Source organism: Pristiophorus japonicus, chromosome 10 (genome assembly GCF_044704955.1).
Source record: "Pristiophorus japonicus isolate sPriJap1 chromosome 10, sPriJap1.hap1, whole genome shotgun sequence".
Lineage (NCBI taxonomy): Eukaryota > Metazoa > Chordata > Chondrichthyes > Pristiophoridae > Pristiophorus > Pristiophorus japonicus.
Window position 1 is genome coordinate 61,040,199 of NC_091986.1, and position 20,298 is coordinate 61,060,496.

A 20,298-nucleotide genomic window follows, 5' to 3' on the forward strand; every position below is an offset into this window, starting at 1 on the left:
CCCCCACACCCTCCCCCCACCCCCACCCACACCTCCCCACCCCACCCTCGCCCCCTCCCTCTCGCTCACCCCCCTCCCCTCCCCCCCTCCCCCCTCTCTCTCCCTCGCCCCTCCCTCCCTCCTTCTCCTCGCCCCCCTCTCCTTCTCCTCGCCCCCCCTCTCCCTCTCCTCGCCCCCCTCCCTCTCCTCGCCCCCCTCCCTCCTCTCCTCGCCCCCTCCCTCCCCCCTCTTCTCGCCCCCTCCCTCTACTCGCCCCCCCACTCCCTCCCTCTCCTCGCCCCCTCCCTCCCCCCCTCTTCTCGCCCCTCCCTCTACTCGCCCCCCCACTCCCTCCCTCTCCTCACCCCCCACTCCCTCCCTCTCCTCGCCCCCCCCACTCCCTCTCCTCCCCACCGCCTCCCTCTCCTCCCCACTCCCTCCCTCTCCTCGCCCCCCCACTCCCTCCCACTCCTCGCCCCCCCACTCCCTCCCACTCCTCGCCCCCCCCACTCCCTCCCTCCCTCTCCTCGCCCCCCCCCCCACTCCCTCCCTCTCCTCGCGCCTCCCACTCCCTCCCTCTCCTCGCCCCCCCCACTCCCTCCCTCTCCTCGCGCCTCCCACTCCCTCCCTCTCCTCCGCCCCCCCCACTCCCTCTCTCTCCTCGTCCCCCCCACTCCCTCCCTCTCCTCGCCCCCACCCTCTACTCGCCCCCCCACTCCCTCCCTCTCCTCACCCCCCCCACTCCCTCCCTCTCCTCGTCCTCCCACTCCCTCTCCTCCCCACCGCCTCCCTCTCCTCCCCACTCCCTCCCTCTCCTCGCCCCCCCCACTCCCTCCCTCTCTCGCCCCCCACTCCCTCCCTCTCTTCGCCCCCCCACTCCCTCCCTCTCCTCGCCCCCCCTACTCCCTCCCACTCCTCGCCCCCCCCCACTCCCTCCCTCCCTCTCCCACCCCCCACTCCCTCCCTCCCTCCCTCCTCGCCCCCCCCACTCCCTCCCTCTCCTCGCGCCTCCCACTCCCTCCCTCTCCTCGCCCCCCCACTCCCTCCCTCTCCTCGCCCCCCCCACTCCCTCCCTCTCCTCGCGCCTCCCACTCCCTCCCTCTCCTCGCCCCCCCCACTCCCTCCCTCTCCTCGCGCCTCCCACTCCCTCCCTCTCCTCGCCCCCCCCCACTCCCTCCCTCTCCTCGCCCCCCCCACTCCCTCCCTCTCCTCGCCCCCCCCCACTCCCTCCCTCTCCTCGCCCCCCCCACTCCCTCCCTCTCTTCGCCCCCCCACTCCCTCCCTCTCCTCGCCCCCACTCCCTCCCTCTCCTCGCCCCCCCACTCCCTCCCTCTCCCTCGCCCCCCCACACCCTCCCTCTCCTCGTCCCTCCGCCTCCCTCTCCTCTCGCCCCCCCACCCCTCCCTCTCCTCGTCCCCCCGCCTCCCTCTCCTCTCCCCTCCCCACTCTCTTCTCTCCCTCTCTCCTCTCCTCTCTCCTCTCTCCTCTCTCCTCTCTTCCTCTCTTCTCTCTTCTTCTTCTCTCTTCTCTCTTCTCTCTCCTCTCTCCTCTCTTCTCTCTCCTCTCCCCCCTCCCCACTCTCCTCTCCCCCCTCCCCACTCTCCTCTCCCCCCTCCCCACTCTCCTCTCCCCCCTCCCCACTCTCCTCTCCCCCTCCCCACTCTCCTCTCCCCCCTCCCCTCTCCCCCCTCCCCCCTCCCCCCTCCCCACTCTCCTCTCCCCCTCCTCACTCTCCTCTCGCCCCTCCCCTCTCCCCTCTCCCCACTCTCCTCTCCCCCCTCTCCCCACTCTCCTCTCCCCTCTCCCCACTCTCCCCTCTCCCCCCCCCCTGCTGTCAGAATCAGAGACACTGACAAAGAGAGAGAGAGAGAGAGAGAGAGAGAGAGAGAGAGACTGACAGACACTGACAGAGACAGAGAGCCCCCTTATTATCATATGTTTCAATAAGATCACCTCTCATTCTTCTGAACTCCAATGTGTATAGGCCCAACCTACTCAACTTATCTTCATAAATCAAGCCCCTCATCCCCAGAATCAACCCAGTGAACCTTCTCTGAACTGCCTCCAATGCAATTATATCCTTCTTTAAATACGGAGACCAAAACTGTATGCAATACTCCAGGTGTGGCCTCACCAATACCCCGTACAGATGTAGCAGGTCTTCTCTGCTTTTATACTCTATCCCCCTTGCAATAAAGGCTAACATTCCATTTGCCTTCATGATCACTTGCTGTACCTACATACTAACTTTTTGTGTTTCATGCACAAGGACCCCAGGTCCCTCTGTACTGCAGCACTTTGTAATCTCTCCCCATTTAAATAATAATTTGCTGTTTTATTTTTCCTACCAAAAAGTGAATAATCTCACATTTTCCCACATTATAGTCCATCTGCCAATTTTTTTTCCCACTCACTTATCCTGTCTATATCCCTTTGTAGATTTTTTGTGTCCTCCTCACAACTTGCTTTCCCACCCATCTTTGTATCATCAGCAAATGCTGAAGTGCACTTGCAGAGAGCCAGCACGGGCTCCACGGGCCGAATGGCCTCCTTCTGTGCTGTAACCATTCTATGATTGAAAATGTCAACCTGCACACAGAGAGCTTCTGCCCCCTTCCAACCTTGCCCTGCCGAAGCACTACAATATTTTTCTCTCGGACTCCCACTGAAGAGCAGAGATACAGCAAGATGACCAACCTTGCATACTTAATTCAAACTCACCCCGGAAAATGGGTCAGGGTCACACAGGGTCCGAACTGGCAGATTGAAGTCCCATCTGACCCACTTCCAGCGCCACTGCCCTGCACTAGTAGTGACGTAGTTTAAAATATATATACTGTGCATACAGAGACAGGAGGTTTTTTTATACTATTTTCCAGCTCAAATTATTTTCCATTATGGTCGAGGCATCTCAACAGTAATTACCGGTTACATTTTATAGAAAATAAATTAAAGGCATATCAAAAATGTTTGCAATTAATCTTATTCTATGCAATGTTTATCATCAAGACAAATCAGATTAAATGTGTCTAGTTTTAAGCAGAAATGCCCATTATTGTAGAATTGTTTGAAAAGAAACATTTTACACTTGGGTTTGCTGGTTACAAACATGCATGTAATTGGGTTCTATTTGAGCATCAGTACACAATTATTCCAGTTAAATAAAAATCGAAATAGTGGATCATACATTTAATAGAAATCAACATCTTGTCTATTCATACTCTGTAAATAATGGCAGCCCTTCCTCCACAACACAGATTTCAGGAGAGCTTTTGATGCTGTGCCAAAAAATAAATGAGTCCATCAGCTGGATACACGCTACTGAGGTGAACTGAAAATTGGCTAAATCAATGCAAATGGTGTTTGTGAATCGAGTTGCTTCAACACGGCACGTGGACCCGAGTGTGGTGCTCTGGGAACGGTGCAGGGGCCATTTCCATTTACAGAGCATGAGTCTGAAGCTGTGTACAAAGACTGTCCATTGGGCTTCCTTGGAACAGTGTAAGGAGGCCCCAACACAGATCCCTGCAGGACACGGCTAGTCACATCCTGCCTATTAGATTACCTGCCCATTATCCCGACTCTCTGTCTCCTGCCGCTCAGCCAGTTTCCAAACCAGGTCAATAATTTGCCCTCAATTCCAAGGACTTCTACCATAGTTAACAGTCTCTTATGAAGGACTTTTTCAAATGGCTTCTGGAAGTTTATATAAATAACATCCATAGACATTGCCCTATCCACTACTTGAGTCACCTCCTCAAAAAATTAAATCATGTTTGTCAGGCATGACCTACCTTTCACAAATTCATGTTGGCTCTCTCTGATCAACTGAAAATTTGAGGTGTTCAGTCATTCTATCCTTAATTACAGACTCTAGCAATTTCCGGACAACAGATGTTAGTCTAACTGGTCTATAATTCCCTGGTTTCCCTCTCTCGCCATTCTTAAATAGCAGAGTGACATGTGCAACTTTCCAATCTAAAGGAACAGTTCCTGAATCGAGAGAACTTTGGAAGATTATCGTTGGGGCATTTGCAATGTTCTCACTTACTTCCTTTAAAATCCTGGGATGGAAACCGTCTGGTCCTGGGGATTTGTCACTCTTTAGTGCCATCATTTTCTTCATTACTGTTATTTTACTTGTGCTAATTGTATTGAGTTCCTGTACAGTGTTAATAACCATTGTAGTGGATGGAGTTCGTGTGTTGTGGGAGATTAGTGCTGCTGCACTGTCCATATTGGACCTGGGGTTAGAAAGCTGTGCCAGTTGTTGAAAAACACATTCTGTATTGTGTCAATGGGATAATTTCATATCTAAATGGACACAACTCTATATATTTTTCCTTATTCGAAGATAACCAGATCGAGAAGCTGATGAAGATAAAAATGCCATGCATATTCAGGAGTTTATGTTGTATACCTATTTGCTGCTCTTTTGATAAGCTTCTTGATTTCAGCAGTGCTGCAGGTGTGTTCCCCGTGGACAGACACAAAACTGGGGCATCCTTTCGGCGGTGGTTCATCAGCTGCAATCTAAGCCAAATGTTATAAGTCAATACACACAGATAGCATACATCTGGAATAAGAAATGCCCATTGATATTAAAGTCTACTACCATAAACTCTCAAAGTTAATTGATCTTCAGAGAGGTGAGTAACCATGGGTAACAGTTCCAAGTTAAACCTTAAACGTCTCTCTGGTTGCTGAAGATAATTGAGCAGAGTCTAGGAAATCAGTTTAGCATCAGAATGCGCAACAATCAACTCTGATCAGCTCCTTTTCACAGAAGATATTTCCATTGCACGGACACAATAGTGTTCCTTATTTGACCATCTATGTCGACGATTGCTTTAAAACCTTTGACCTTGCTCTTAACCAGAGATTAATCCAGCTCCTCTGCAAAAGCTGGTCAACATTACATTAACCTCCGTGGAGTCCCTGCTGCAGATCAAATCACTTTCCTTCTAATCTTGACTTGCTTGATTGAGACTCAATTTGTGCTTATATCCTCGGGCTATATAATCACCGGTAAACATTAAGTAACCTAAAGAGAGGTATTTATCTGTGCCTTTCAAAGTGTAAAATGCAGAGATAACTGCCTATTTCCAACATATAGTGACCTGCCTGGTCACCCATCATACTGTTCTGTGAGCCACAAGACAGAGCTCGGAGCATTCCATACCTTTCATTTTTACGGCTAAACAGTTGAAATGCAAGACATATTCAAACGATGACAATTTTGGTAGCAATTTAAAAATATTTGTTTTACTATAAGGAACAACGTGAGCCACAGTAACCTATAAGTTAAATTTACATTTGGAGGTCACGAGTATTTATACTGGTGCAAACACCAACTGTAGAAATTACAGCACCATTTTAGTTGTTCAAACTTCTTTGCATTTTTAATAATTACAGTGACAAAGAGGAGATAACGTACTAGATTATTTTCATTGAATTAGCTCCAGTTTGTTATCGTAGCAAAGGTTCAAGTTTATTACTTGAATTTCCAGGTTTTACAATTTAGGAATTGTTAACATCACTCACAACTGCAGGAATAACATTGCAAAACTAGAATATTTTGTTGTCATTTGAACACATTCTAGAAAATGAAACAATTTGTACGGTACCCGCAACTAATGGATTCAAACTATCACTGATAAAAAACATCAAATACAGGAGACAGAACAGAGAGCAGTTACTGAAACGAAGCGCTAAATGGCACTCAACCCTTACATTAAAGGATGGCTTATGTTTCGCTGAACCACCTTCACAAACTGAAGGAATAGACATTGATTTATCACATCTATTTGCTGCTGATTCTGCATGGCTCTTTGTTGGCCACCACTGGGCCACCGAGACAATCTCGACTCGGCCAGCGGCCCGGCAAGCAAAGACATCGTCCCACGCCAGCCTTGCATCCTGCGCGGGTCGCAAAGGGGTTGGCATGGGGCAGTGAGGCATTGGTGCATGGCGATGATGTTCTCGCCAGGTGCGCGCCAGCCCGGGGGGGGGGTGGCAGGGCAACACAAACTTCAAATCACCCCCAAAATCCCGAGGGCAATTTTGTCCTGGGCGAAAAGGCAATTGCGCCCAGTTAGTGTCTCCCTGTGATGCAAAAAAGGGGCAATTTCGGCCGCTAGAATTTTTTTAAATATATTTTGACATAAATCAAAATTCCCTTTCTGTTTTAAATGTTCCCATCAATGAAGTTTGAAAAGATGAGGGGAATGCAGATTTAAAGTGCTTCAATGGTCTTAATTTTCTTTTATTAGAGAAACGTTTTATTGAAGTAATTTTTTTGTGCCATGGTCTCGTGCACCCAACAAAACTGACTTCAACACAACATGAAGATCACCACACGTACCTGCTGAAACATCTCAACAGTTGGAGAGTATGCTCTCAGCGAGAGAGAAAACTTCAGAAGATTGAATTTCAGTTGTGACAAAAATTGGCCAGCTTTCTTCAGAATCAAGTTACAATAACTACGTTCAGAATCTGTTAAATAAAATTGTATCACATTAACAAGAGAGCTGTATCAACAAAGTCATGTGCAGTAATTATCTGAGTAGCATGCTATAATTTTACAAGTTGCAGCATGGTCATCGCAATGTTACAGTTACAGGATTGAGTCCCATATATTGGTCATAGAAACACATACATAGAAACAGAGTAAATAGGTGCAGGAGTAGGCCATTCGGCCCTTCGAGCCTGCACCACCATTCAATAAGATCATGGCTGATCATTCCCTCAGTACCCCTTTTCTGCTTTCTCTCCATACCCCTTGATCCCTTCAGCCGTAAGGGCCATATCTAACTCCCTCTTAAATATATTTAGTGAACTGGCCTCAACAACTTTCTGTGGTAGAGAATTCCACAGGTTCACAACTCTCTGAGTGAAGATGTTTCGTCTCATCTCGGTTCTAAATGGCTTACCCCTTATCCTTGGACTGCGACCCCTGGTTCTGGACTTCCCCAACATCGGGAACATTCTTCCTGCATCTAACCTGTCCAATCCCGTCAGAATTTTATATGTTTCCATGAGATCCCCTCTCATTCTTCTAAACTCCAGTGAATATAAGCCTAGTCGATCCAGTTTTTCTTCATATGTCAGTCCTGCCATCCCGGGAATCAGTCTGGTGAACCTTCATTGCACTCCCTCAATAGGGGGTACAGAGACGATTCACTAGGCTGATTCTGGAGATGAAGGGGTTACCTTATGATGATAGATTGAGTAGACTGGGTCTTTACTCGTTGGAGTTCAGAAGGATGAGGGGTGATCTTATAGAAACATTTAAAATAATGAAAGGGATAGACAAGATAGAGGCAGAGAGGTTGTTTCCACTGGTCGGGGAGACTAGAACTAGGGGGCACAGCCTCAAAATACGGGGGAGCCAATTTAAAACCGAGTTGAGAAGGAATTTCTTCTCCCAGAAGGTTGTGAATCTGTGGAATTCTCTGCCCAAGGAAGCAGTTGAGGCTAGCTCATTGAATGTATTCAAATCACAGATAGGTAGATTTTTAACCAATAAGGGAATTAAGGGTTACGGGGAGCGGGCGGGTAAGTGGAGCTGAGTCCACGGCTCGATCAGCCATGATCTTTTTGAATGGCGGAGCAGGCTCGAGGGGCTAGATGGCCTACTCCTGTTCCTAATTCTTATGTTCTTATGTAATAGCATGAATGTCTTTCCTCAGATTAGGAGACCAAAATGTTACACAATATTCCAGGTGAGGCCTCACCAAGGCCCCTGTACAACAGCAGTAAGACCTCCCTGCTCCTATACTCAAATCCCCTCGCTATGAAGGTCAACATACCATTTGCCTTCGTCACCGCCTGCTGTACCTGCATGCCAACTTTCAATGACTGATGTACCATGACACCCAGGTCTCGTTGCACCTCCCCTTTTACTGATCTGTCACCATTCAGATAATATTCTGCCTTCCTGTTTTTGCCACCAAAGTGGATAACCTCACATTTATCTACATTATACTGCATCTGCCATGCATTTTCCCACTCACCTAACCTGTCCAAGTCACCCTGCAGCCTCTTAGCATCCTCCTCACAGCTCACATTGCCACCCAACTTAGTATCATCTGCAAACTTGGAGATATTACACTCAATTCCTTCTTTAAATCATTAATGTATACTGTAAATAGCTGAGGTCCCAGCACTGAACCTTGCAGTACTTCAATGGTCACTGCCTGCCATTCTGAAAAGGACCCGTTTATTCCTACTCTCTGCTTCCTGTCTGCCAACCAGTTCTCTATCCACATCAATACATTACCCCCAATACCATGTGCTTTAATTTTGCACACTAATCTCTTGTGTGGGACCTTATCAAAAGCATTTTGAAAGTCCAAATACACCACATCCACTGGTTCTCCCTTGTCCACTCTACTAGTTACATCCTCAAAAAATTCTAGAAGATTTGTCAAGCATGATTTCCCTTTCATAAATCCATGCTGACTTGGACCAATCCTGTCACTGCTTTCCAAATGCGCTGCTATTACATCTTTAATAATTGAGTCCAACATTTTCCCCACGACCGATGTCAGGCTAACCAGTTTATAATTCCCTGTTTTCTCTCTCCCTCCTTTTTTAAAAAGTGGGGTTACATTAGCTACCCTCCAATCCATAGGAACTGATCCAGAGTCCATAGAATGTTGGAAAATGACCACCACTGCATCCACTATTTCTAGGGCCACCTGCTTAAGTACTCTGGGATGCAGACAATCAGGGCCTGGGGATTTATCAGCCTTCAAACCCATCAATTTTCCTAACACAATTTCCTGACTAATAAGGATTTCCTTCAGTTCCTTCTTCTTGCTCGACCCTCAGTCCCCTAGTATATTCGGGAGGTTATTCGTGTCTTCCTTAGTGAAGACAAAACCAAAGTATTTGTTCAACTGGTCTGCCATTTCCTTGTTCCCCATTATAAATTCACCTGATTCTGACTGCAAGGGACCTACATTAGTTTTCACTAATCTTTTTCTCTTCACATATCTATAGAAGCTGTTGCAGTCAGTTTTTATGTTCCCTGCAAGCTTACTCTCGTATTCTATTTTCCCCCTCCAAATTAAACCCTTTGTCCTCCTCTGCTCGATTCTAAATTTCTCCCAGTCCTCAGGTTTGCTGCTTTTTCTGGCCAATTTATAGGCCTCTTCCTTGGATTTAACACTATCCCTAATTTCCCTTGTTAGCCACGGTTGAGCCACCTTCCCCGTTTTACTTTTACGCCAGACAGGGATGTACAATTGTTGTAGTTCATCCATGTGATCTTTAAATGTCTGCCATTGCCTATCCACCATCAGCCCTTTAAGTATCATTCGCCAGTCTATCCTAGCCAATTCACATCTCATACCATCGAAGTTACCTTTCTTTTAGTCTCTGAATTAAGTGTGTCGCTCTCCATCTTAATGAAGAATTCTACCATATTATGGTCACTCTTCCCCAAGGAACCTCGCACGACCAGATTGCTAATTAATCCTCTCTCATTACACAAGACCCAGTCTAGGATGACCTGCTCTCTAGTTGGTTCTTCGACATATTGGTCTAGAACACCATCCCTTATACATACCAGGAAATCCTCCTCCACCGTATTGCTACCAGTTTGGTTAGCCCAATCTATATGTAGATTAAAGTCACCCATGAAGACTGCTGTACCCTTATTGTACGCGTCCCTAATTTCCTGTTTGATGCCATCCCCAACCTCCCGACTACTGTTTGGTGGTCTGTACACTAATGTTTTCTGCCCTTTGGTGTTTCGCAGCTCTACACATATAGATTCCACAGCATCCAAGCTAATGTCCTTCCTTACTATTGCGTTAATCTCCTCTTTAACCAGTAATGCTACTCCACCTCCTTTTCCTTCCTGTCCATTCTTCTTGAATAGTGAATACCCCTGGATGTTGAGTTCCCAGCCTTGGTTACCCTGGAGCCATGTCTCCGTAATCCCAATTACATCATATCCGTTAACAGCTATCTGAGCAGTTAATTCATCCACCTTTTTACGAATGCTCCTCACATTGAGACTCAGAGCCTTCAGGCTTGTTTTTTTATCACTCTTTGTCCTTTTAGAATTATGTTGTAATGTGGCCCTTTTTGATTTTTGCCCTTGATTTCTCTGCTCTCCACTCTTGCTTTTCTCTTTCCTACCTTTTGCTTCTGCCCTCTTTTTATTTCCTTCTGCCTCCGTGTGTAGATTCCCATCCTCCTGCCATATTAGTTTAAAACCTCCCCAACAGCACTAGCAAACACTCCCCCTCGGACATCGGTTCCAGTCCTGCCCAGGTGCAGATCGTCCAGTTTGTACTGGTCCCACCTCCCCCAGAACTGGCTCCAATGTCCCAGGAATTTGAATCCCTCCAACTTGCACCACTCCCCAAGCCACGTATTCATCAGAACTATCCTGCTATTCCTACTCTGACTAGCACGTGGCACTGGTAGCACAAAGATTGCTACCTTTGAGGTTCTACTTTTTAATTTAACTCCGAGCTCTCTAAATTCAGCTTGTAGGACCTCATCCCACTTTTTACCTATATCGTTGGTACCTATATGCACCACGACAGCTGGCTGTTCACCCTCCCCCTCCAGAATTCCCTGCACCCGCTCAGAGACATCCTTGACCCTTGCACCAGGGAGGCAACATACCATCCTGGAGTCTCGGTTGCCGCCGCAGAAACGCCTATCTATTCCCCTTACAATTGAATCCCCTATCACTATCGCTCTCCCACTCTTTTTCCTGCCCTCCTGTGCAGTAGAGCCACCCCTGGTGCCATGGACTTGGCTGCCTTCCCCTGATGAGTCATCTCCCCCAACAGTACCCAAAACGGTATATCTGTTTTGGAGGGAGATGACCGCAGGGGACTCCTGCACTACCTTCCTTCCCCTGCTCTTCCTACTGGTCACCCATTCCCTATCTGCCTTTGTAACCTTTACCTGCGGTGTGACCAACTCACTAAACGTGCTATTCATGACATCCTCAGCATCACGGATGCTCCAGAGTGAATCCAAGCGCAGCTCCAGTGCCCAAATGCGGTCTGTCAGGAGCTGCCGCTGGACATACTTCCTGCACACATAGTAGTCAGGAACACTGGAAGCGTTCCTGATTTCCCACATAGCACAGGAGGAGCATGACATGGGTCTGGGCTCTGCTGCCATGACTTAACCCTCATGTTTCACTGGTTTGCTGTGATGCCAAGGAGTTACACGTGGATATCCAAAACTATGCCCAGCTTGCCCCATTCAACTGCTGACAAACTTTGGTGTCACTCAGCCACGGCCATAGCCCAGACACCCTATTCTTGACTGAAAAATAGGAACACCAAGACTGAAGCATCCAACTGTTTCTTTTTGAATAGCTGAAGACAGAAGAATGCAAAAACCACAATGTATAAATGATTTATATTTTAAATGCAAGTAGCAAGAAAGTAATTGGTTTAAATTTAAAACCGTGTTTGGTAAAATCCCTATCAATGGTCGGCATTATTCAAACATTGTTACAAATGCCAAGCCGTTTACAGCAAACTTTAACTGGAAGTATTTTCAATGGTAAGAAGCATTAATGATCACAAACCCAAAGTAAACTTTTTAGTTTTTTTTCCTAAATCCATTCTTTGCTTTTCTATCTTTTTTCCTTTATTTTTAATGACCTTTAGATGGCTGATCAAGTTTTGAGAAAAATTAAAATATGCAAATAAACCATAGAAAACCAAATATAAAATAGTGGCTGGTATACTGGAACTCAAATATATACTATTCAATGTAAACAGGTGAGAAGATCTCCCCCACACTACTCGATATACTTATCACTGCTGTCAGTGGTGTGGGGTCCTGCAAGTTTGAACATCAATGAACAGCATCGTGGAGTGGAAGAACAAAAGTTTGAACTCTGCATTGCACAGAATCTCAGGTGTCCCATTGGGAAATCCTGGGCAGATGAGCAGAGAGAAAAATGGCTTTATATAGTTTGAGGAAATAAATATGACTTAGATGAATGTAAAAGCACAATTATCACCATCCTTAATTGATCCCCGTGTATCAGACAATTCTAGTAAGCCCTTATCTACCTCGACAATCAAACCTCAATGTGATGCTTACTGGTATACACGCGAACAAGAAGCAATCTACTTTTGAGCTAGATTCATCTGTGATATTCTCCATAAAACTGGAATTATCTTCCAGATGAGACGTTAAACTGAGGCCCCGTCTGCTCTCTCAGGTGGATGTAAAAGATCTCATGGCACTATTTCGAAGAGGAGCAGGGGAGTTCTTGGCCAATATTTATCCCTCAACCAACATCACTAAAACAGATTATCTGGTCCTCATCACATTGCTGCTTGTGGGAGCTTGCGGTGCGCAAATTGGCTGCCGCGTTTCCCACATTACAACAGTGACTTCAAAAGTGCTTTGGGACATCCTGCGGTCGTGAAAGGCGCTGTATAAATACAAGTTTTTATTTCTATTTCGTAAATTCAAACATTTCTTGCATTTATACTTTTTGGAACTCAATGTTTAAACACCCCTTCTAGCAAATCATATCAGACCACCGTCAGCACTTTTGAAATGCCACAGTTCCCTTCCTTCCTGCCAAATCTTCCCAATTTGCTAGCCCAGATTTTCACTGTGGAATACACAAGATAATCTTACCCCCGTGAAGGTATGTTATTTCCTTGACAGTGTCAACAAACTGCCAAAATTTTTCTTCATCTTCTTCTGCCACAAACTCACTGGAAAAGAAATGGCAGATAATTTTATATTTTTTTAAATGTAAATGAATATATCTATACACAGTGATTAGAACCAATAGATAAAGTTAAGGTTTCTTGTCGGAAAAATTTCAGATCAAGCAAACATTTATTAAATGAGGAAAGTATGTTATGGGATGGGGATTTGAGCTATGATTTATACATAAGTACAATCATTTTGAAAAATCATGTTCATTATCTGAACTTCTGGTATTATGAGAATGTTAAAACACAAACATTTCAGGAAAAGGAGTGAGCCCAAGTTACTTACTTCCACATTTTCTAGTTTATCGAATACATTCAGTCAAAACATGTTCTTGCCAACTATTCCTCTCTGCATATTAATACTTCCTCCAGAGCACCGTGATCCTGAACTGCTCACCAGTTATACTGTCTGAACTTGCTTGGAACTAATGCATATTCCATCCATCCGTCAGCACATTAATATCGCAGCATCGCTAATAATGTGTCTTTTTATTTACAAATGAAACTCTGGATAGCTGGAACTTGACTTGTTCCTTAAGCTAGTCACAAACATTTTACATGTCACCAGCTCATTTATATACAATGTCAAATGCAAATTCATGTCAATAAGCTTGTGTCCTGTCAAATGTATTTGTTATATTTATTAGCAAACGTCAATAAGCCTGCAAAGTCTCACAAGATAAAACCCACATAGAGAAGCCAACGAGCACTTTTACTCCATACAGGCAACTAAGGAATGAAGGTCAATCAGCTTTTATAATTTTGTAACCATTTTTATACAGAAACGTTTTTTGAAAATAATGTTATATTTAGGGTTTGTGCTTTATACACAACAAAGACAAGTTGCATTAATTGAATTTAACAAGTTTGATCAAAGCTGTTGCTCTGTATGTTCATTTGTGGTAAAATAAAGCAACTCAATTATTCATATCAGATCTCATCTTACCAGGTGTTCCTCAGTCCACCTTCAAGAATAACAGAAACATAGAAAATAGGTGCAGGAGTAGGTCATTCGGTCCTTCATGCCTGCACCATCATTCAATATGATCATGGCTGATCATGCACCTCAGTACCCCTTTCCCGCTTTCTCTCCATACCCCTTAATCCCTTAAGCCGTAAGGGCCACATCTAACTCCCTTTTGAATATATCTAACGAACTGGCTTCAACAACTTTCTGTGGTAGAGAATTCCACAGGTTCACAATTCTCTGAGTGAAGAAGTTTCTCCTCATCACCGGAAGGCACATGCTGAAGGGGCGATTAAAGAGTTAAACGCGCTTTATGCTAGCCAGGCAAAAAATAACTTGATATAGCAAATTATCAGGTGCGGCCTAACCACAGGACATGTTTTTTCAGAACAATGGTCCAAAGTTTATGGTGTAAGTTCCTATTATTGGCAGGAGGCAGGATACATATGTTCATACCCAAGGAGGATGTGGAACAATTAACAAAGTTGAAATTAAACAATCTGTAACAAAGTGAAAAAAATTTGTCACACAGTAGAAAGCCTGACCAATGATAATATAAATGATGACTTTGCAAAGTATTCTGGATAAAAGAAGCAGCTCCTAAAGTGTTAGACGAGAATGGTTGGGAAGGCATCCGTTTAAGGAACTGGTGTAGCCGTATCTCCCTTGATCAAGCAATTAAACAATTCTTTTCTCCACAACAGGCCTGTGTTGAGTGTCTTTGTCACATGCAAAGACAGGACTATCCAGATCCGATCACAAGAGGGAACTACGGTTACACTCTAGGTTACACAATTGTACAAGTAGGTTTTGGGCAGCAAAATTCTACTTGAGTATGCAAAGGGTATGGAATCCACTTAAAAGGGAGTGAATGATACCATGAGTGAAAATGTCCAGGACCTGATGGTTTCATAAGAGCACAAGAAATAGGAGCAGGAGTAGGCCATTTGGCAACTCGAGCCTGCTCCACTGTTTAATAAGATCATGGCTGATCTGATCATGGACTCGGCTCCACTTCCCTGCCCGCTCCCCTTAACCCTTTACTCCCTTATCGCTCAAAAATCTGTCTATCTCCACCTTAAATATATTCAATGACCCAGCCTCCACAGCTCTCTGGGGCAGGGAATTCCACAGATTTACAACCCTGAGAAGAAATTCCTCCTCATCTCAGTTTTAAATGGGTGGCCCCTTATTCTGAGAATATGTCCCCTAGTTTTAGTTTCCTCTATGAGGGGAAACATCCTCTCTGCATCTACCTCATCAAGCACCCTCAGTATCTTACATGTTTCAATAAGATCACCTCTCATTCTTCTAAACTCCAATGATTATAGGCCCAACCTACTCAACTTTTCCTCATAAGTCAACCACTTCATCTCAGGAATCAACCTTGTGAACCTTTTCTGAACTGCCTCCAATGCAAGTACTCTAAGTGTGCTCTCACCGATACCTGTACTGTTGTAGCAGGACTTCTCTGCTAGCCTGACTATATCCCTTTGAAGATTGTTTGTGTCCTCCTCACAACTTGCTTTCCCACCCATTTTTGTATCATCAGCAAACGTGGCTACATTATACTTGGTCCTTCCATCCATGTCAATATTGCCCCCATAATTAAACTGTAGCTTTGCAACAACCTCCGAACAGCAGGGCAAAGCATTCACACTTCTTCTTCCCTCTCTCTCTCTCCAAGGTGGATGCCCTAATATGGACCACACCCTGGTCTGCGCATGTGCAATAGGCTTGCTGAGAACGGGAAGCTAGGCATTCAATGAAGACATTTGGGGCAACAAAGTCGAAAAATAGAAATTTACAGCGCAGAAGGAGGCCACCTCGGCCCATCGTGTCCGCGCCGGCCGACAAAGAGCCACACGGCCCTCGGTCAGCAGCCCTAACGGTTACATATAAACCTATGAACAATGACGGAAAGGCAAAGAGCACCCAGCCCAACCAGTCCGCCCCACATCACTGCAATACACCCCTTATACTGAAAACATCTACACTCCACCCCAACTGGAGCCATGTGATCTCCTGGGAGAGGCCAAAACCAGATAAAAACCCCAAGCCAATTTCGGGAGAAAATATGTGGGAAAATTCCTCTCTGGCCCATCCAGGCGATCGACACTAGTCCAGGAGATCACTCTGGCCGCATTCTATTCCCTGTAGTACTTACCATTATATCTGCGCTGTCCAACAAAAGGTCATCCCGTCTAATCCCAATTCCCAACTCTAGGTCTATAACCCTGCAGGTTACTGCACTTTCAGTGTCCATCCAACCATCTCTTAAAAGTGGTGAGGGTTTCTGCATCCACCACTCTTCCAGGCAGCAAGTTGCAGATTCCCACAACCCTCTGCGTAAAGAAGCCCTCCCTCAAATCCCCTCTAAACCTTCCACCAACCACCTTAAAACTATGCCCCCTCATAATAGCCCCCTCCACCAATGGAAATAGACCCTTACTATCCACTATGTCCAGGCCCCTCAATATATTGTACACCTCAATGAGGTCTCCTCTCAACCTCCTCTGTTCCAATGAGAACAAACCCAGCCGATCCAATCTGTCCTCATAACTAAGATTCTCCATTCCAGGCAACATCCTCGTAAATCTCCTCTGCACTCTCTCCAGTGCAATCACGTCCTTCCTATAATATGGCGACCAGAACTGCAAGTAGTACTCCAGCTGTGGCCTAACCAAAGTATTATACAATTTAAGCATAACCTCCCTGCTCTTATGTTCTGTGCCTCGGCCAATAAAGGCAAGCATTCCGTATGCCTTCTTAACCACCTTATCCACCTGGCCTGCTACTTTCAGGGATCTGTGGACAAGCACTCCAAGGTCCCTTTGTTCATCTACACTATTAAGTGGCCTACCGCTTAATGTGTATACCCTTTCCTTATTAGCCCTCCCAAAGTGCATTACCCCACACTTCTCTGAATTAAATTCCATTTGCCACTGCTCTGCCCACCTGACCAGTAGATTGATATCCTCCTGCAGCTCATGACTTTCCTCTTCATTATCAACCACACAGCCAGTTTTAGTGCTGTCTGCAAACTTCTTAATCATACTCCCGATATTCAAATCTCAATTGTTGATATAAACCACAAAAAGCAAGGGACCCAGCACTGAGCCCTGCGGAACCCCACTGGAAACATCCTTCCAGTCACAAAAACATCCATCAATCATTACCCTTTGCTTCCTGCGTTTGAGCCAATTTTGGATCCAACTTGCCATTTTGCCCTGGATCCCATGGGCTTTAACCTTTATGACCAGTCTTCCATGTGGGACCTTATCAAAAGCCTTGCTAAAGTCCATATATACGACATCATACGCACTACCCTCATCGACCCTCTTGGTTACCTCCTCAAAAAAGTCTAATGCAATTTTTTAATTTGAGATTTTTTCGAAGTACCACCCCACCACCGATCGTCTCCTCACTGGGTTCAAGGGTCGGATTGCATTAGACTTCCAATTTCTCCCTTTTGACTTTGAAAAATTTAAGATATATGATGCATATTCTCTGCCTTCTTCATTCCCTCCAAAACTTTGGCTAATAGCAATGGCGTCTTTCTGCACCCATTTTGTAATGTACGCTGATTTTTCAGTGCCCAGAAAGTTTTTTGGGAGTGGTTACATAGGCCTTCCCAGGAAAAATGTAATTTGGGCAAATTTGCTTCAAATGATGCAAAAAAAACGTTATCTAAAAAAATCCTACCCAAGTGAATTACGCTGGTGCAGAAACTTCGGGGAAACTTAAGAGATTTTTATTTACTCAAAAAAAATGGCGCAGATATTGACCCCAGAAGTATGTCGGCAAATCATGGTAGCTTAATTTTAAAGAAGGTTCTGCAGAAAGTGTAAAGTTAAAAGCATACAAAACAATTTTAAAATTAATCTTACCTTGTCTCCAATAACAAAGGCATTGATGACCACTTTGCATCTAAACTAGCAGTCACACCTTTCCTGGATGCGCGAGTGTTGCAAAACCTCAGAATGAGAACAATGAATGGCAGGATCAACATTTTTGGAAACTGAAAAGAAAAAAAACTTTGAGTTAACGAGTGCATTACTCCATTCGGTTCGTAGCTAGAGGTGAAGTAAAGCAAAAAAGGATAAGAGCTATATTATGGGCTGGATTTTGGGGTTGTTTGCGACCAGGTTTGCGTCGGGTTTTGACCCTCCTCAGCGACAAATGAGGCGGTCAGCTGTTTTGTGTCCGGGCGTGATCCTCGGGTCGGGTTTTGCGGTGCTCGAGAGCTGTGCCAGGTGTGCAACGGCTCTCCTTGCAACACCGGCAGAAGTTTTGACCCGTCCGCCCCAAACGCGCCCTGCGATGACTCCAGCGAAAACACAGCGGTCCAGCCCTGACCGCAGCGGTGAGGGGCAGAAACTGCAAAAAGGGGAAGTCACAGTTTTTGTTTTCTTGCAGCGATTTGTGTTGTAAGGGTGTGGACAATGTTTTTTGAATGTTTGTGTGAATTTTTTCCCTCCCAAGGCCTCTCGGAGCACTCCCGACCCGCACTTAAAGTTGGCGAGGTTCCCGTTTGTGCCTCGCGAAAGTCGTACAACATTTCCCTTTGCGCTGGCGCAAAGTCCAAATGACAAAAGTTGCTCCACAAAGTGCAAACGTTAATCGGGCGGTAAATTTCCCACCCTGAAAACGGCAAAGCTGAAAATTCAGCCTCAGTCTACAATGTACAATGTAAAATAATTAACAGGTTGCAAAAGATTCAATTTGTACTGCTTCAAGATGTTTGCATAAAAGCTATTGTTGCAGAATAAGCAATTGATACAATAATGTAACCTTCCTGAGACAACTGAAAGCATCTTCACTGTAGATTCTCGTCACTATGGAGAGATTGCACAAAAAAACAAAGTGTTTTCCAAGAAGATATCAACCTTAGAGTAATATACAGTGTAAATGCTTTGCCAATAAAATCAGTCTCGTTTCCCCAAACAGTTTGCTAGTTCAATATTTATACTAAGAAACTACCGGGCCAGATTTTGCGGCAAAAGTAACCATTGAAGAGATACGCTGCCAATTGCCAATCTGCAGAACTCGGTCAATTTACATCACCATCATTTGCTTCGCACAAATGCCATCTCGTTCTTACCGCCTCCCTATTATTTTTAAGAACTTTCTGGATTTGCACATTAATTGTCCATTAAACTCACTACAGAAAGTTAAGTCTGGTTAAATGTTAAGAGCGCAAGAACCTTTTTAAACAATGCCCCTGAAATTGCGGTCAATGGTGTAACTTAGGAGTACGCTGCCGACCTTCGAAAGATCTGCATTTACGTGGTGCAAGGCCTCCTTCGAAAACTTGGGTTGTTTTGTTGCGGAGGTGGTCGCACGTACCTGGGATCACATGGGGCGGGGCTCAAATCAAGAAACAAAAATCTCCAATGCCCAGTCACGATTTTTTAGTCTTACTCACCCTGGTAAATTAATAAATCAAGCTCTCATTCTTGGTAGAGCTGTATTGAGATCAAGAGGTAGTTACATGGATATAGGTGTTTATTTTGAAGATTTTTTAATAACTGGTGTATATTTTAAGCTGCTGCTCCTGCACTTGTTTGCACCAACCATAGAGGTTACTTCGTAGTTGCTGGCCAGTTGCTAGGCAATAAGAATCTCACAGTCGGAACAAACGATCTGGCAAGTCAGAACTTAACATATCGCAAGTTCAGGATTTAGCGCATGCAGAAATCTGGAACTTGATGTCCATTTCAAAGGCAGATGATGGTGTACTCGGAGCATGTGCCATCACACCAACCGCAAATTCTGCGTCAATGTGATCATGTTAATGCAACCTCTCCAGCCCAGAATGGGAACAATTTTAAGTATTCAATCTCATTCCTCAATGCAGTTAGTTGCTGTCAGAGATTTTTAAAAATCTAACACTTATGCATTTTAAAGTCTTTTCTTCCTTTTTCTTTCTATTCTTTCTTTTATCGAATCTTTCTTTCCAGCCACAGTACTGAATCGGCTCCTATCAAAGTCACAAATGATATCTTTTGTGACTGTGACAAAGATAAACTATCTCTCCTCATCCTTCTCAACCTTTGACACGGTTGACCACTCCATCCTCCTCCAACGCCTCTCCACCATCGTCCAGCTGGGTGGGACTGCACGCGCCTGGTTCCATTCTTATCCATCGAATCATAGTCAGAGAATCACCTGCAACAGCTTCTCTTCCCGCCCCCGCATCGTTACCTCTGGTGTACCCCAAGGATCTATCCTTGGCCCCCTTCCTATTTCTCATCCACATGTTGCCCCTTGGCGACATCATCCAAAAACACGGAGTCAGTTTCCACATGTACGCTGACGACACCCAGCTCTACCTCTTCAACACTTCTCTCGACCCCTCCATGGTCTCTAAATTGTCAGACTGCTTGTCCAACATCCAGTACTGGATGAGCAGAAATTTTTTCCGATTAAATATTGGGAAGACCGAAGCCACTGTTTTCGGTCCCCGCCACAAACTGCGTTCCCGAGCCACCGACTCCATCCCTCTCCCCAACTCCTGTCTGAGGTTGAACCAGACTTTTTGTAACCTTGGTGTCATATTTGACCCCAAAATGAGCTTCCGGCCACATATCCACGCCATACAAGTCTGCCTATTTCCACCTC

The 20,298-nt window shown here is 45.3% G+C and overlaps 2 protein-coding genes across 6 annotated transcripts in view; one reads left to right on the forward strand and one right to left on the reverse strand.

Annotated features, from left to right (window-relative positions):
* Nucleotides 1-20,298, forward strand: part of LOC139274997 (uncharacterized) — a 288,146-nt gene that overhangs the window by 207,894 nt on the left and 59,954 nt on the right. The window lies entirely within an intron of this gene.
* The window catches only part of LOC139274744 (UDP-glucose:glycoprotein glucosyltransferase 2-like), a 164,106-nt gene that overhangs the window by 138,366 nt on the left and 5,442 nt on the right, over nucleotides 1-20,298 (reverse strand). Inside the window, exons 2-5 of the mRNA XM_070891431.1 lie at nucleotides 17,565-17,695; nucleotides 12,625-12,704; nucleotides 6,344-6,474; nucleotides 4,400-4,512 (exon numbers count right to left, since the gene is read on the reverse strand). Of these exons, the coding sequence (XP_070747532.1) occupies nucleotides 4,400-4,512; nucleotides 6,344-6,474; nucleotides 12,625-12,704; nucleotides 17,565-17,686 (446 nt within the window). The 5' untranslated portion in view covers nucleotides 17,687-17,695. The remainder of the gene's footprint in view (nucleotides 1-4,399; nucleotides 4,513-6,343; nucleotides 6,475-12,624; nucleotides 12,705-17,564; nucleotides 17,696-20,298) is intronic.